Here is a 17,285-nt window from a genome sequence, read left to right as displayed (position 1 = left end):
CTTGTTCCACGATTGCCTTGTTTCAAGTTGGACCTTGCCAAGTCTCAAGTCTTGCCTTGCCTTGCGTTTTAAACCACGGACCCTGCTTCTCGGATTCCAGCCTTGTTTTCCCTTCCTTCGGATTTACCTTGAGCCTCAAAGACTATGGACAGTTCCCCACACTATTGCTTGCCAAATAGTGTGTGTTTCGGTGAAGTGGATTATAACTTTGGACTTTAATATCATATATTGGACATTGTTTTCCTGGACTATATTTGACCTTTCCTGAAAGGTCTACTCCTGGACTATATTCTACACTTGTTTTATTGACTTTATATAATTCTTTAATAAAGATATTAGATAGATTCTGGCATCTGCGTATGGTTATTGGTGCTAGGCAGCCTGGGTCCTGACAGTCCATGACAAACGTGGGCTTATCCCAACTCGTTTCCAGACCAACATACTAATCAAATCATACCCTTGATGTGTCCTTCAGCTTGATATGTCCTTCAGCTTGATGTGTCCTTCAACATATGCATCTCTGGGCAGAGGTGACTTGTCATGGACAGACCATTATCTGGTCAGGGATAATATCAAGAGCTGGGGAACCTATTAACATGGTCCACTTTCAAAGACGAGTGGGTCCTTTGAGGTGCCAGGAGGCCTCAGAGGGCTCTATGGCTGGGATCACTAAGGATCCTTTTGAAGACCTGGTCAATAAGTGGCATAAACATCTAACTAGGGCTTTTGACATGGTTGGTTCCAAACATCCTCTCTAGTCTCCTTGTTATACAGAGACTCTCAAGGAATTGACAGCTATAGGGCACATGGAGGAAAACCCAAGTTCTGTGCAACCAGACTTGGTAAGGACACCTATAAGGTGGCCATATGTGAAGCAAAGAAAGTGTGTGTGGATCCATATCCAGCCACGTTGAGAGATTTAACTCAAGTGTCTTCCCCTCCGAACCCACTGCTAGAAACTTCGGGGCTCCCTGTGGTGCCTTTAATGATAATTTTGCAAAAAAGCCGACATACATGCCATCACTGGAGATAAGCTTTATTGATAAAGATCAAGAAATCGCTACTACATCATGCTTATTATCAAACCGACCACCTTCTAAACATTTCGTAGGCTGTTTCACTATTTGTCAGACTGTAATAGGCATTGTATTTTTCGCAGTCTTTTCTTCTCTTTGTCAAACAATCCAAACATTATCTCATTCCCACAGTTCTACCCTTCCAGTGAGAAAGACCTTGGGTGGTTCAAAACATGACATCTCTAAAGGAGATTCTGCCACCCTCTAGGGTTGTTGTCCTGGCCATGTTCCAGAAGCATTCTCTCCTGACGTTTCGCCCACATCTATGGCAGGCATCCTCAGAGGTTGTGAGGTTTATACCTCACAACACACAACAACCCTGTGATCCCGGCCATGAAAGCCTTCGACAACACATTGAACACCTCTACCACCCTTTGCTGGCCAACTCCCATTATATATTTACCTATTAACTAAACAACATGTAGGATCCTAATAAACTTAAACATGCATTTGTATATAATACTATGCCACAGCATGTGCAACATATCTATATTCGTCAACATGGATTACATGTATGTATATTGCAACCATTCATGGAAGAACATCACAAGCATAGAAACTTGGCAAGGCTTAAGCATGGGATCTTAACATTATAAAGCGCCTAAATACCTATTTATATGTGTATTTATGAATGTTTTTAATGTAATTTAATTTTAAATCAAGTTGAAATATTATTGTAACTGTTATATATGTGTTTTATATTGTAAGCCGCCCTGAGTCCACGTACTGGGTGAGAAGGGTGGGGTAGAAATGCTGTAATAAATAAAATAAATTATAGCAAAAGGTCAACAACAAATTGCACTTGCAATGCTGCGCTTTGCTTCATTCTGATGCCAAATACAGTAGAGTCTCACTTATCCAAGCTAAATGGGCCGGCAGAAGCTTGGATAAGCGAATATCTTGGATAATAAGGAGGGATTAAGGAAAAGCCTATTAAACATCAAATTAGGTTATGATTTTACAAATTAAGCGCCAAAACATCATGTTATACAACAAATTTGTCAGAAAAAGTAGTTCAATCCGCAGTAATGTTATGTTGTAATTACTGTATTTACGAATTTAGCACCAAAATATCATGATACAGTAGAGTCTCACTTATCCAACATAAACGGGCCGGCAGAATGTTGGATAAGCCAATATGTTGGATAATAAGGAGAGATTAAGGAGAAGCCTATTAAACATCAAATTAAGTTATGATTTTACAAATTAAGCACCAAAACATCATGTTATACAACAAATCTGGCAGAAAAAGTAGTTCAATACGCAGTAATGCTACGTAGTAATTACTGTATTTACGAATTTCGCACCAAAATATCATGATATATTGAAAACATTGACTACAAAAATGCATTGGATAATCCAGAATGTTGGATAAGCGAGTGTTGGATAAGTGAGACTCTACTGTATATTGAAAACATTGACTACAAAAATGGCTTGGATTATCCAGAAGCTTGGATAAGCGAGGCTTGGATAAGTGAGACTCTACTGTATTTATATGTGTGTTTATGAATGTTTTTAATGTAATTTAATTTTAAATCGAGTTGAAATATTATTATATGTGTTTTATATTGTAAGCCGCCCTGAGTCCACGTACTGGGTGAGAAGGGCGGGGTAGAAATGCTGTAATAAATAAAATAAATTATAGCAAAAGTTCAACAACAAATTGCACTGGCAACGCTGCGCTTTGCTTCATACTGATGCCAAATATTCCTATTGGAAAAACATTGTTCTTGGATGACCAAAGGTATCACCAAGCAAAGATGGAAACCAAGGATGCAAGGTGAGCTTCCCAATGCTATGTTTCCATCTCTCGTTGTGGCTCTTTTGAGTTGTTGTTTTTTTTGGACAGATTGTGTTTTCAAGGATTTCAAATGGAGTGTTTTGAGCAACATTTTATTAGTGAAATATGAGTCACGTTGTCTGATAAGTGCAGAAGCAAACAGCGTTTTTTTGAGAACTAGAACTGGTTGGCTTTTAATATGAATGGATTAGGAACAGAGAGGAGTTAGCTTTATTTCAGGGCAGCAAAAACCACGAAGGGGAGACAAACTAAAATAACTTGGTGTAAACCCTTTGTGGATCTCTCAATTTCAATTTGTTTTGCAAGCTGCTTTGGGGAAAAGAAGGGATATCAATCAAATCAAAATAAAGGCACAGAATCCCAACTTTCCATGCTAGCTTTTTTTGAAGCAAAAAACCCCCGTTAATATATTATACTAGCTTGGGGACTCGGTGATGCCCAGCTTATTTGAAAAAGCATTGGGTTGTTGTATGTTTTCCGGGTTGTCTGGCCATGTTCCAGAAATATTCTCTCCTGGCGTTTCACCCACATCTGTGGCAGGCATCCTCAGAGGTTGTGAGGTATGGAGAAACTAAGCAAGGAAGGTTTATATATATCTGTGGAAAGTCCAGAATGAGAGAAGAATTCTTTGTCAGTTGGAGGCCAGTGTGAATGTTGTAGTTAATCACCTTGATTGTTTATTATTTATTTATTTACAGTATTTCTGTTCCACCCTTCTCAGGGCGGATCACATTATATACATATAGGGCAAACATTCAATGCCCAAATACACATAGAACTGAGACAGAGACAGACCCAGAGGCAATTTAACCTTCTCTTGAGGGGATGTTCGATTCTGGCCACAAGGGGGAGCAGCTGCTTCATCATCCACTGTGACGGCACTTCCTCATTCCAACATCGTAAATTAGTTAAATTTGCCTCCCCACTTTTATAAGTGGTACCTTATTTCCTACTTGATAGATGCAACTATCCTTTGGGTTGCTAGGTCAGCAACAAGCAGGGGCTATTTTTTTATTTTTTTTTAATTGACGGGTGCTCACCCCGCCACGAACTCATGACCTCATGGTCAGAGTGATTTATTGCAGCAGGCTGCTCACCAGTCTGCACCACAACCCAGAGATGAAGCATTGAATAGCTTCATCTCCTGGCTTCTTCCAGCCTGGGGGGCGTCCTTTGTTTTAAAAAAACTCAAAAATCAGAACAGTAAATAAGAAGCAACACTCTGAAAACAGAGGAGTTCCAGACATGAATCAACCAGGGGCAGCTAATGACTCTGAACAAAGGATGCCCCCAGGCAGGAAGAAGCCAGGAGATGAAGCTATTCAATGCTAATCAAGGTGATTAACGACAACATTCACACTGGCCTCCAACTGACAAAGAGTTCTTCTCTCACCCTGTACTTTCCACAGATATACAGTAGAGTCTCACTTATCCAAGCTTCTGGATAATCCAAGCCATTTTTGTAGTCAATGTTTTCAACATATCATGATATTTTGGTGCTAAATTTGTAAATACAGTAATTACTACATAGCCTTACTGCGCATTGAACTACTTTTTCTGTCAAATTTGTTGTATAATATGATGTTTTGGTGCTTCATTTGTAAAATCATAACCTAATTTGATGTTTAATAGGCTTTTCCTTAATCCCTCCTTATTCTCCAAGATATTCGCTTATCCAGGCTTCTGCCGGCCCGTTTAGCTTGGATAAGTGAGACTCTACTGTACATATAAACCTTCCTTGCTTAGTTTCTCCATACCTCACAACCTCCGAAGATGCCTGCCACAGATGTGGGCGAAACATCAGGAGAGAATACTTCTAGAACATGGCCATACAGCCCGGAAAACATACAGCAACCCTGAAAGACTTGACAACATATTTACAAGCTTTCTCCAATTGTGTGGGTCAGATTTAGCTGTCACCACGTTTAAGCGTGACAACACTGCTTATGTCTCCAGGAATCCTTCAGAGAATCACTCCTTCGCTTTCCCAGTGGCCACCTCGGCTTTGTTGCACTTTTGGGCTACTAGAAAACCAAAAGCCTTGACATCACTCAGTGCCACTGGAAAATCCACGTTGAGGTTCTCAAAGCATACAATATCAAAACCAACCTCTTTCACAGCCACTTTAACCATCTCTGGCTTCACAAAACAGTCGGAGAACTTGCTTTGCCCAGCCATGTAGTAGGTGGCTTCAAGTGGAATCACTAAGATCAGGTGGCCTCCAGGTTTGACCAGGGAGGCCACGTTCTTCAGGGCTGACCGATAAGCAGGAAAATCTTTGGAAGCTCCTTCCAGGCAGCAACTGGAGAGGACGCAGTCGGCCGGAGGGACCACCAAAGGATGGAAAGGGTTGGCCAAAGTCACGTCGCATTTCAGGACTTGCTTGACGGTCCTCCTGAGCTTCTCTTGCTTTTCCGGCCACGTCTCCCTGCAAGGAATGAATGGGGGGATTGGGGACAGAACTTGAAACAGTTTGTTTTAAGCAACAATTTATTTTTGCAATGCTGGCCGTGATGTCCACAAATAATAATGGTTCGTCCTTAACAGTAATGAATCAGGGCAGCAAAAACTACAAAGTAGTGACTTCGTGCAAAGCTTTTGTGGACTTCTGTCGTGATCCCCCATCTCATGCCATCTCCGGACACAGAGCATGTGCTGACAAAGTACAGATGGCCAGCCACAAAATCTCAATTACCCACAGGTATGTGCGAGCCCCTATATAAATGGGCTACAGAGAAGATTCTGGTATTCTGTACAATAAAGCTGTTTGGATCTAGCCAGCATGTGTCTTGGTGCTTTCTTCTGGAGAAGACTTAACCCACAGCACAACTGGAAGACGAGGACTCAGGTATGTGCGAGCCCCTATATAAATGGGCTACAGAGAAGATTCTGGAATTCTGTACAATAAAGCTGTTTGGATCTACCCACCATGTGTCTTGGTGCTTTCTTCTGGAGAAGACTTAACCCACAGAATAACTGGAAGATGAGGACTCAGGTATGTGCGAGCCCCTATATAAATGGGCTACAGAGAAGATTCTGGAAGTCTGTACAATAAAGCTGTTTGGATCTACCCAGCGTGTGTCTTGGTGCTTTCTTCTGGAGAAGACTTAACCCACAGCACAACTGGAAGACGAGGACTCAGGTATATGCGAGCCCCTATATAAATGGGCTACAGAGAAGATTCCAGTATTCTGTAAAATAAAGCTGTTTGGATCTATGCAGCATAGATCTGCTTTCTTCTGGAGAAGACTTAACCCACAGCACAACTGGAAGATGAGGACTCAGGTATGTGAGAGCCCCTATATAAATGGGCGACAGAGAAGATTCTGGTATTCTGTACAATAAAGCTGTTTGGATCTACCCAGCGTGTTTCTTGGTGCTTTCTTCTGGAGAAGACTTAACCCATAGCACAACTGGAAGATGAGGACTCAGGTATGTGCGAGCTCCTATATAAATGGGCTACAGAGAAGATTCTGGTATTCTGTACAATAAAGCTGTTTGGATCTACCCAGCGTGTGTCTTGGTGCTTTCTTCTGGAGAAGACTTAACCCACAGCACAACTGGAAGATGAGGACTCAGGTATATGCGAGCCCCTATATAAATGGGCTACAGAGAAGATTCTGGTATTCTGTACAATAAAGCTGTTTGGATCTACCCAGCGTGTTTCTTGGTGCTTTCGTCTGGAGAAGACTTAACCCACAGCACAACTGGAAGATGAGGACTCAGGTATGTAAGAGCCCCTATATAAATGGGCTACAGAGAAGATTCTGGAATTCTGTACAATAAAGCTGTTTGGATCTACCCAGTGTGTGTCTTGGTGCTTTCTTCTGGAGAAGACTTAACCCACAGCACAACTGGAAGATGAGGACTCAGGTATGTGCGAGCCCCTATATAAATGGGCTACAGAGAAGATTCTGGAATTCTGTAAAATAAAGCTGTTTGGATCTACCCAGCATAGATCTGCTTTCTTCTGGAGAAGACTTAACCCACAGCACAACTGGAAGACGAACTCAGGTATGTGCGAGCCCCTATATATATGGGCTACAGAGAAGATTCTGGTATTCTGTACAATAAAGTTGTTTGGATCTACCCAGAGTGTGTCTTGGTGCTTTCTTCCGGAGAAGACTTAACCCACAGCACAACTGCAAGACAAGGACTCAGGTATCTGAGAGCCCCTATATAAATGGGCTACAGAGAAGATTCTGGTATTCTGTACAATAAAGTTTTTTGGATGTACCCAGTGTGTGTCTTGATGCTTTCTTCTGGAGAAGACTTAACCCACAGCACAACTGGAAGACGACCTCACAACTTTGATATGAGTTTACAATGCAAATCAAAATAAAGGTCTACCATGCCCAGTATCCATGTCATCTGCGAATATTATGGAAGTTGTTATCTCCAAATGCTGTTGTTTGCAAGCTTTGCCTATTTGTGTGGACCAAATTGAACCTATCACTCAAAATACTACTCCTGCGTTAGGAATTCATCAAATGACAATTTGGGAAACAATGGCCACCTAGGCTTCTTGATGCTTTTGGGCTACTAGGAAGCCCACAGTCTGGCCACTAGCCATGGTCATTGGCATATTGAAGTTGAGGGTCTCAAAGCACATAATATCAAACCCGGCCTCTTTGACGGCCTCTTTGGCCATCTCTGGTGCCAGGCAAATGCAAGAGAACTTCTCTGGCCCAACGTTGTAGTAGGTTCCTCCAAGAGCCATCACTAAGACAAGGTGGCCCCCGGATTTGACCAAGGAACCTAGATTCCTGACGCCTGAGCAGTAAGTGGGAAGATCTTTGGAAGCCACTTCCAGGCAGTAAGTGGAGAGGACGCAGTCGGCTGGAGGGACCACCAAAGGGTTGAAAGGGTTGGCCAGGGTCACGTCACACGGAAGGACTTGCTTGATGGTCCTTCTGAGCTTCTCTTGCTTTTCCACCCACTTCTCCCTGCAAGGAATGAAAGGGGAAAACTGGCACGGGACAATCGTGGGAAAAGCCTTCCTTTCCAAAGCTAGAAAGCAATGTGTTAGTGTCAGCTCACCACAGCCGCTCCTGAATGAACACACGAGACTCTTTGTGGTATCACCAGGAACTTTTACTGTAGGAAACATGAACATCAGAAAAGCCAAGAATGGGAGGCTCCGGCCAACCCTCCTTTATATACCCTCCCCCTCATTTGAACACAAAGCAGCTGCTTGCAATATTTGGGGGTCTTTGACAGCCCTAACTAATTTGTATTTCAAAATCATAACAATGATTGGAGAGCGTGGAGTTTCTGTATCGGGGATTAATGTTGTCCTCTTTCTTTTTATAAAAAACTAGCTGTGCCCGGCCACGCGTTGCTGTGGCGTTGTCTGGTGGTGTTGGTGAGAAATTGTTGAGGTAGTGGTGGCATTGAATGTCTGTTGTATGGTTGTCTTTATGTTTAGTATGCACACTGAAGTGGATTATATGGCAGTGTGGAGTCAAGATAATCCAGTTCAAAGCAGATAATATAAGATTCTAAATGGGTTATATAGCTGTGTGGAAGGGCCTTGAGTCTACACTGCCATATAATCCAGTTAAAATCTGATAATCTGTGGAAGAGGCCTAAGTGAGGCCTAACTGTGCCTGTCCCCTGGGCTGAGTAGGTTGCTAGGAGACCAAGTGGGCGGAGCTTAGCCTTCAAACTGGCAGCAATTGGATAAAAACTATTATTTCTCTCCCTGTAATTAGGACTTTATTTTTCTTTTCTTTTTGTTGTATCTACCTAGAGCCGTGGATGATGGGTTGTGTTGTCAAATTTCGAGGTTGGGGGGCCTGTAGTTTTGTTGTTTTGTCCGCTGCCCTGATGCCATCACTCTTTTATATATATAGATGTTTTGAGAAGATATTCCTAAAGGATTTCACTTGGATCTCAGGAAGGTTTCTGTTAACGTGGGATTTGTGTATTGACAGTATTTAAATGCAGTTTGTGCCATGCTTGTATTGCAATGGATTGCATCATCCAGAATATACCATAATGTGGAAAAAGTTAATTGCCAAGAAGCTATGATGACCTTGATGTGTGGCTGGAACTAGGGAGTATCCAGACACAAGTGTTTGTGCATACCGATTGCGTCTGTTCAGTTGAGTTCTGTCTGCCTAGAGTTCGAGTCTAGTTCTGTTGGAGAACAGAGCAGTCCTGTGTTCGTCTGTCTTCTGCAAGTCTGTTTGTGTTGATTACTGCTGCATACAGTAAAACGTTGTAAATAGTTTTACCAATGTCTCTGAGAGTCTCTTCGTTCTGTGCTCCACTGCTTCCATCCAACTACTGCTGCGCTGCAAATACTCTGACCGTTTCTACCACTCAGGCCTCATTTTGTACTCAAAATGATCAAAACGATGGGAGAGTGTGGAGTTTCTCTCTCTGGGATTAATACGATCCTCTTTCTTTTTCTTTCTTTTTAATGTTTTGATAAGATATTCCTAAAAGATTACCTGGTATTCCATTCCATATCAGGCATATGGAAATTTTGGCATCTAACCAGTCCAATCCAGTCCATTACAGGCACATGACAACGCTGGATATCTAGCCATTCCATTCTTTTAGCTAAAGGGGATAAAGATCTACCTAAAGGGGGCCGGGCTGTGGCGCAGCTGGCTAGTAACCAGCTGCTATAAATCACTACTGACCGAGAGGTCAGGAGTTCGAAGCCCGCGTCGGGTTAAGCCTCCGACCATTAAAAAAAAAATTAGCCTCGGCTTGCTGTTGACCTATGCAGCCCCGAAAGACAGGTGCATCTGTCAAGTAGGGAAAATTTAGGTACACTTTATGCGGGAGGCTAATTTAACTAATCTACAACACCATAAAACTGCTCATGAAGAAAAGAAGAGGAAGAACAGCCACCAATGGACGGTGAAGCAACAGCTCCCCCTGTGGCCAGAATCATCAAGCTGGAAAAATGTTAAAAATGCCTCTGAGTCTGTCTAAAAACTGAATGTTGTTTGTCTGTTGGCATTGAATGTTTGCCATATATGTGTTCATTGTAATCTGCCCTGAGTCCCCTTCGGGGTGAGAAGGGTGGAATATAAATACTGTAAATAAAAATAAATAAATAAATAAATAAATAAATAAAGAGAAAGTGTGATAAACCTGCATAAGGCCAGTTCACTTTGGTTGTGACATGAGAAGTCACTACTCTTTCAAAACAGAGTAAACAGTCTGAAGACAATATTCTTCTGGGCTACAAGAGTTGGATCAGCGCTATTTAGGAATATATCTTGGTATCAATATATTCAACTAAAAGAAGCATATAAAAAAAATAAGATTGTAAGATTTGAGATGGAACAGGGGTTCTGGGATAAACGTCTCCAAATAGAGAAGAAAAATATTTCCATACTGTATAATAAATTGGGGTTGTTGTATGTCTTTCGGGCTGTGTGGCCATGTTCCAGAAGCATTCTCTCCTGACGTTTCGCCCACATCTATAGCAGGCATCCTCAGAGGTTGTGAGGTATGGATAAACTAAGTAAGGAAAGGAAAGAATATATATCTGTGTAGAGTCCATACCTCACAACCTCTGAGGATGGCTGCCATAGATGTGGGTGAAACGTCAGGAGAGAATGCTTCTGGAACATGGCCACACAGCCCGAAAGACATACATTATTTACAGGCTGTGGCGCAGCCGGCTAGTAACCAGCTGCAATAAATCACTACTGACCGAGAGGTCATGAGTTCAAAGCCTGGGTCGGGTTAAGTCCCCGACCATTAAATAGCCCGGCTTGCTGTTGACCTATGCAGCCCCGAAAGACAGTTGCATCTGTCAAGTAGGGAAATTTAGGTACGCTTTATGCGGGAGGCTAATTTAATTAATTTACAACACCATAAAACTGCTCATGAGGAAATGAATGAGGAAGTACAGCCACTAGTGGATGGTGAAGCAACAGCTCCCCCTGTGGCCGGAATCGTGAAGCTGGAAAAATGTTAAATGCCTCTGTGTCTGTCTATACTGTATGTTGTTTGTCTGTTGGCATTGAATGTTTGCCATATATGTGTTCATTGTAATCCACCCTGAGTCCCCTTCGGGGTGAGAAGGGCGGAATATAAATACTGTAAATAAAAATAAATACAACAACCCTGTGATCCCGGCCATGAAAGCCTTCGACAACACATTGTATAATAAATTACTGAACTGGACAACGGAAACAGAGGAAATTACTAATTCGATGATACAGTGGGCCAAAAACATAGGAAGATCGATTCTAATACAGGAATGGGAATCAATTTGGCGGGTTAAAATGAAATACACCTATTTCACAGATCTGAAGGAAAATTGGCTGAAAACCATACACACCGAAAAAATTAGGACAAATGTATAAAAATGCTAATGCAAGCTGTGGGAGGTGTAAAGAACAAACAGGTTCCTACATCCATATGTGGTGGAGTTGTAGGAAAATTAAAAAAAATACTGGGAATTGATCTTAGGGGAATGTAACAAGATTTTAAAAACACAATTGGAACTAAAACCCGAGCTTCTCCTGCTAGGGCTATATGACCAACAGGATAAAATTGACTCTAATACAGATAAACTTTTCACCTTTTTTTTTAATCACGGCAGCCAGAATGGTAATTGCCAATCACTGGAAGTCTGAAAAACCACTGATGAAAGATTGGTGGATCGATAAAGTAACTGATATAAACGACATGGACAAATTAACCTTTCTGTTAAAGAAGAATGATGGCAGAATGGTGAAAGAGACGGACTGGTCTTGTTTGGAGGACTGTTTAAGGAAGCAAAGACAATGGAAATAAGTGGATGTAGGCGGAGATAAAAGAGAAAGAAGCAAGAAGAATAAAGATCGGAAGTCAACACCACCCCTTTTCCCTATCCCCTAATTCACCTTCACCTATCCGTCCCCAGATATACCCCACCCCTCTCTCCTTCCCCCCTTTTTTCCTATCCCTTGCCCTTCAACATACCCTCTCTTTCCCCACGTCTAAACTTTCCCTTCCCTAAAGCTTTCCTTTCCCGTTTTCCGTCTCCTTTTCTCTTTCCCTAGTTTTTTTCCCTCCCCAATATGTACCGTATGGCAAAACCTCAATAAAAAGATTTTAAAAAAGAGAGAGTTGGATCAGCGCTATTTAGTTGGGGTTGGGGAATTCTGGATAGACATGTCCAAAAAATCGTTTTGAATCATATATCGGAATTATTTCGGATTGTTCTCGCTTTTTGATACGCATTCCAAGACATTGTCTCACAGCGCAACCGGCAATGTAATTCGAACCATTGTTGGGCCATTCTCTCATTGTCTCTTAATGTTTCATTAATCCCCCCCCCAAATTTTTAAAATATATTTTAAAAAATATTTTTAAAAAATTGTTTCTGCAACCTACCTTGAATCTTCCACGATGGACGCAAAGGTGATGGCTAACGTCCTCTGCGTCCACATGGAAGATTGCCATACAAGCCCGGTGTGTAGCGATTGCGCCATTTTAGAAACATTTAGAATCATTACGAATTTTCAGAAATATCCGAAATTTTTGGGTGAAAAAATCGGAAATACTTTCTATATCGAAGCGCCAGCGCCCCCTACTTTAGAAACGAGAATTGAAACATTTTTTTCATCGATCAGACATGCCTAATTCTGGGAGCTGGAGTCCAAAGAAGGAACATTTCCAACCTTTGGTGGAAGGTGGTTTACAAAGGTAATAATGGGGCCTGGCTGTGTCGCGGGCTGTGGCGCAGCTGGCTAGTAACCAGCTGCTATAAATCACTACTGACCGAGAGGTCATGAGTTCGAAGCCCGGGTGAGGTTAAGCCTCCGACCATTAAAAAAAAAATAGCCCCGGCTTGCTGTTGACCTAGCAGCCCTGAAAGACAGTTGCATCTGTCAAGTAGGGAAAATTTAGGTACGCTTTATGCGGGAGGCTAATTTAACTAATCTACAACACCATAAAACTGCTCACAAAGAAAAGAAGAGGAAGAACAGCCACCAATGGACGGTGAAGCAACAGCTCCCCCTGTGGCCGGAATTGCGAACCTGGAAAGATGTTAAAATGCCTCTGTGTCTGCCTAAAACTGAATGTCGTTTGTCTGTTGGCATTGAATGTTTGCCATATATGTGTTCATTGTAATCCGCCCTGAGTCCCCTTCGGGGTGAGAAAGAAGGGCGGAATATAAATACTGTAAGTAAATAAATAAATAAATAATGGACACATGGTGTCTCATGGTCATGGATGGCGGCTTTCTAGGAGGAGAACCTTCCTTCCACTGAAATATGTACCTACAAGGTTGGGTATTCCTTGGTGATGGTATCACCGATCTGACCAGTCCTAGGCAGCATTGCCAATGGTGAGGCATGCTGGGAACTGCAACCCGAGAACTACCTGGAGAACCACAAGCTTCCCTTTCCTTCTATTAGTGAAGCTATCTCTCCGTACCTGTCCCCCTCCAGCTGGCAGACATATTTCACCATGGGGGTCCAGTCGAATGCCTCTGGATCCTTCTTCAGCCACTTCTGCATCTCCTCCCGGTTCTTCTCAAGCAGATCACTGGCGATGATTTCCTTGAAGGATTCACAGGCCGAGAGGAGCTGGTAGATGGAGGGACCGCTCCCGATGTCGATCAGGGTGTCTCCTCGGATGCCATCTGTGTTTGAGAAACGCTGTGAGAATTCCCTGCCTCTTTGGATGAACTCTCCACTTCCTCATCCCTGACCCATGCCATTTAGATTATGGTCTCTTTTGGACCAACTAACCAATTCAGTCTCTTTGATGTGCAGAAACCCTGGGAGTATTAGCTCCCCGGTTCTTTAATATGACGGCCATCACTCTTCCCAGAAAGCTAAGTCCAACCACTCACTCCTCACTTTCAACATCTCCCCTAGAAGCCCCCAGATGGCGTAGTGGACTAAGTGACTTGAAGGTTGGGTTGCTGACCTGAAAGCTGCCAGGTTCGAATCTCACCTGGGGAGAGTGTGGATGAGCTCCCTCTATCAGCTCCAGCTCCATGCGGGGACATGAGAGAAGCCTCCCACAAGGATGGTAAAAACATCAAAACATCCGGGCGTCCCCTGGGCAACGTCCTTGCAGACGGCCAATTCTCTCACTCTGGTTGCTCCCGACACAAAAAAAACAAAACATCTCCCCTCTTTCTTTCTCTTCAAAAACTCTTTCTCTTCAAAATTCAACCATTGAGATACACCTATGATTTCCCCAGTCCCACCACCTCCTTATTCCCACCCGTGAACCTTCTGACACCACACCATATGCAACTCGTCTCTATCCTTACCCTTACATTAATGCATTCCTCGTGTGGCTATTTTGAAATCTACTTTTGTCTTCTTTTTAAAAAAAATACTCAAAGGCCAGTCCTCATTTTCCCACAAACCCTTCCTTGTTTCCTCCCCTTAAGCTGTTGGAGAGCTTGGCCATTTGGACAGACTCAACAAATTTCCTTCTCCAATCCTTAATGAGTCGTTCCCTCCCTCCCACTTCCAAGATGTTGCTGTTGTGATTCCTGCAGCCACAAATTACGAGGGCTATCCAGAAAGTAGATTACGTTTTGGAATTAAAAATGAACAAAGTATAGGAGAAAACATTTACCATATGCAGTTGAGAGCCAGACCCAAATACCACTTCTCAACATAGTCGCCATTCAAATCTAGGCACTTACCATAGCGATGAATGAGCTTAGCAACTCCTTCCCCCCAAAACTCTGCCGCTTGCATCGCCAAAACGCTGCATTACCAGTAAAGACACAGGGTCTATTCCCATCCCAATTTGCACTTCCAAGAATTTGCAGCACTTTATCAGTCACCTCGTGTTCACAATATTTATACGGTGCACCTTACCTTATTACTTTTCTCTATTATTATTACATTTATTATTGTACTCTATTATTGTTGCTACTGTTACATTTATTTTACTCTATTTTTATTATTACAGTAGAGTCTCACTTATCCAAGCTAAATGGGCCGGCAGAAGCTTGGATAAGCGAATAACTTGGATGATAAGGAGGGATTAAGGAAAAGTCTATTAAACATCAAATTAGGTTATGATTTTACAAATTAAGCACCAAAACTTCATGTTATACAACAAATTTGACAGAAAAAGGAGTTCAATATGCAGGAATGTTATGTTGTAATTACTGTATTTACGAATTTAGCACCAAAATATCACGATATATTGAAACCCTTGACTACAAAAATGGCTTGGATTATCCAGAGGCTTGGATAAGCGAGGCTTGGATTAGTGAGACTCTACTGTATTATTATTGTTGTAACCCCAGATCCAGTAGAGCAGTTGAAATGAACAGGACTTGCTAGTCAACTCTGAAATGCACCCCTTTGCCTCCAAAGGACCCAATGAAAGGTGATACTAAAACTGGGTTTAGCCCTCATTTCATCCTCCTCCACAGCACCCTCATTTGCTATTCTGGGTGAAGATGATGGCAAGGCTGAGCTACACCAGTTGAGGTGACCAAAACATCTCTTGAACTCACCCAAACCCATTGCAAATGCTGCACTGAGATCATCTCAGGGATCTCAATGTTCCACTCCGACGGAAGAAGAAGAAGCCCAGTCACACTCACCAAGTGCAAATGTCTTGTGGAGACGCTCCAGAATGAAGCGCAGCCGCTCATCATTTCCTGGAGAGACGCTCAGGCCGAAGCTCTTGTACATGTTGAAATAACCTTTGGGATCAAAATTCAGATGGTACATCTCTTTCCCCGTGAAATCCCCTTCCATGGTGCCTTGGAGCCCGCAAAACATCAAGTGGACTTTGGCTCATCAGGTTTGCCACTGTCATGGGTTCATCCTTTTATATATACCGTTTCATAATTTTATAGTTTTGGCAATGGCTGCCATATGCTTTGATTCACACTATTTCAAAAGTCAAAGCATGTGAGGGTTACATAAGGAGGCTCCTCCCAAGAGCCTGGGCTTGTGATCAATTATCACATAATAAAACCCATGAATGTGTTCCCTTTTCCAACAGCCCTGCGAAGAAGGAAACTCTTGTCGAGATTTACAATTCTGGGAAATGGTAGGACTCTTCAGAACATCACAAGCACACCCTACTTTGAGGATGTACCTCTAAGGACGCTCACTTGAACACTATGTCTCACTTTTGGACCAGGCTGTGCCCAGAAGATCTTTGTGTTCTTGATTTCGGTTGAGCAATTTTCAGTGGCCTAAAATGTTGTTTGTTTGTAGGAACACAGCTACACTTGTGACATAATGGAGAAACAGAGAAACTAATGGAGCAAAAGAACATCTGGGTATATTGTGGGCTCAGTAGACTGGAATAACTCTCACCTCCAATGTTTTGGTGTCATGATGGGAGACATTATCACGGACAAATTCAGGGAAAACCTTTGTACATATTCAAATATGAGGGTTATCCAGAAAGTAGATTACGTTTTGGAATGAAAAATGAACAAAATATAGGAGAAAACATTTATGCAGTTGAAAGCCACACACATATACCAAAAAAAATAATATCAAAATCACATTTTATTGATTAGCCCATCGGCCGTATCAAAACATTTAACACATAGACATACATACAACATACAACCCGCAATACAAAAGAAGTTAAAATAAACAAGCTGTTAACAAGATCCCGTTCAGATCAAATATCTGCATCACTTCCACAGTTTACCCCAATTGATTCCAGCTTCAGTTTGTACAAATGTTGCAGTCATTTACAGTTCCCAGCCAGGAAGCCCGGTCAAATAGTTGTTATTTTAAAGTGGCTGGCTGTGAGCCGAAGTAAGCTGTTTACATAAGCCGTTTACTACTGGTTCCCAGGTTTACTCCAGTTTCAGTTAACCCTTCATCTGGTAAGCGGCAATGTTTTGAATATTTGTATTGTTGGCTCAGCTTCAAGTTTTCTTAAAAAGATAAAAGGAAAATGGTCTAATACAGTGCTCTTTATAAGATATCACATATGATTTATATAGACCGGGTGAAAATAGACATATCAACAAATGCTATATTCTGCCAACCTAGCAGTTCGAAAACACGCCAATGTGAGTAGATCAATAGGTGCCGCTCCGGCGGGAAGGTAACAGCGTTCCATGCAGTCATACCGACCACATGACCTTGGAGGTGTCTAGCGACAACGCCGGCTCTTCGGCCTAGAAATGGAGATGGGCACCAACCCCCAGAGTCAGACATGACTGGACTTAACGTCAGCGGAAAACTTTTACCTTTTTTTTTACAATCTTAGCGTATATTTGGGAATGCTGTGAATGGAGCATATCTTGGTTTTTAGTAAGGCCTTCAACAAGTTCCCCCATGAGCTTCCCTACAAGCAAACTAGTTAAATGTGAGGCAGGCAATGCTACCATTAGGTGGATTTGTAATTGGTTAACCAATTGGTTAAGACAATCACCAAAGGGTGATTGTCTCTAATGGTTCCACTTCATCCTGGAAAGAAGT

At 42.3% G+C, this 17,285-nt stretch overlaps 1 protein-coding gene across 1 annotated transcript; it reads right to left on the bottom strand.

Moving 5' to 3' along the window:
* Positions 1–1,020: 1,020 nt before the first annotated feature.
* On the bottom strand, positions 1,021–17,184 carry LOC100553278 (nicotinamide N-methyltransferase). The gene is made up of 3 exons (XM_062961216.1): positions 15,431–17,184; positions 13,279–13,486; positions 1,021–5,305 (listed from the first exon to the last, which is right to left on the bottom strand). The coding sequence occupies exons 1-3, from the start codon at positions 15,609–15,611 to the stop codon at positions 4,849–4,851; spliced, it is 846 nt and encodes a 281-aa protein (XP_062817286.1). The 5' UTR covers positions 15,612–17,184; the 3' UTR covers positions 1,021–4,848.
* Between the last annotated feature and the right edge of the window lie 101 nt (positions 17,185–17,285).

The sequence above is a fragment of the Anolis carolinensis genome, unplaced genomic scaffold (genome assembly GCF_035594765.1).
Source record: "Anolis carolinensis isolate JA03-04 unplaced genomic scaffold, rAnoCar3.1.pri scaffold_8, whole genome shotgun sequence".
Lineage (NCBI taxonomy): Eukaryota > Metazoa > Chordata > Lepidosauria > Squamata > Dactyloidae > Anolis > Anolis carolinensis.
Note: the sequence above shows the minus strand (reverse complement) of the source record. Positions and strands in the feature narration are given on the sequence as shown.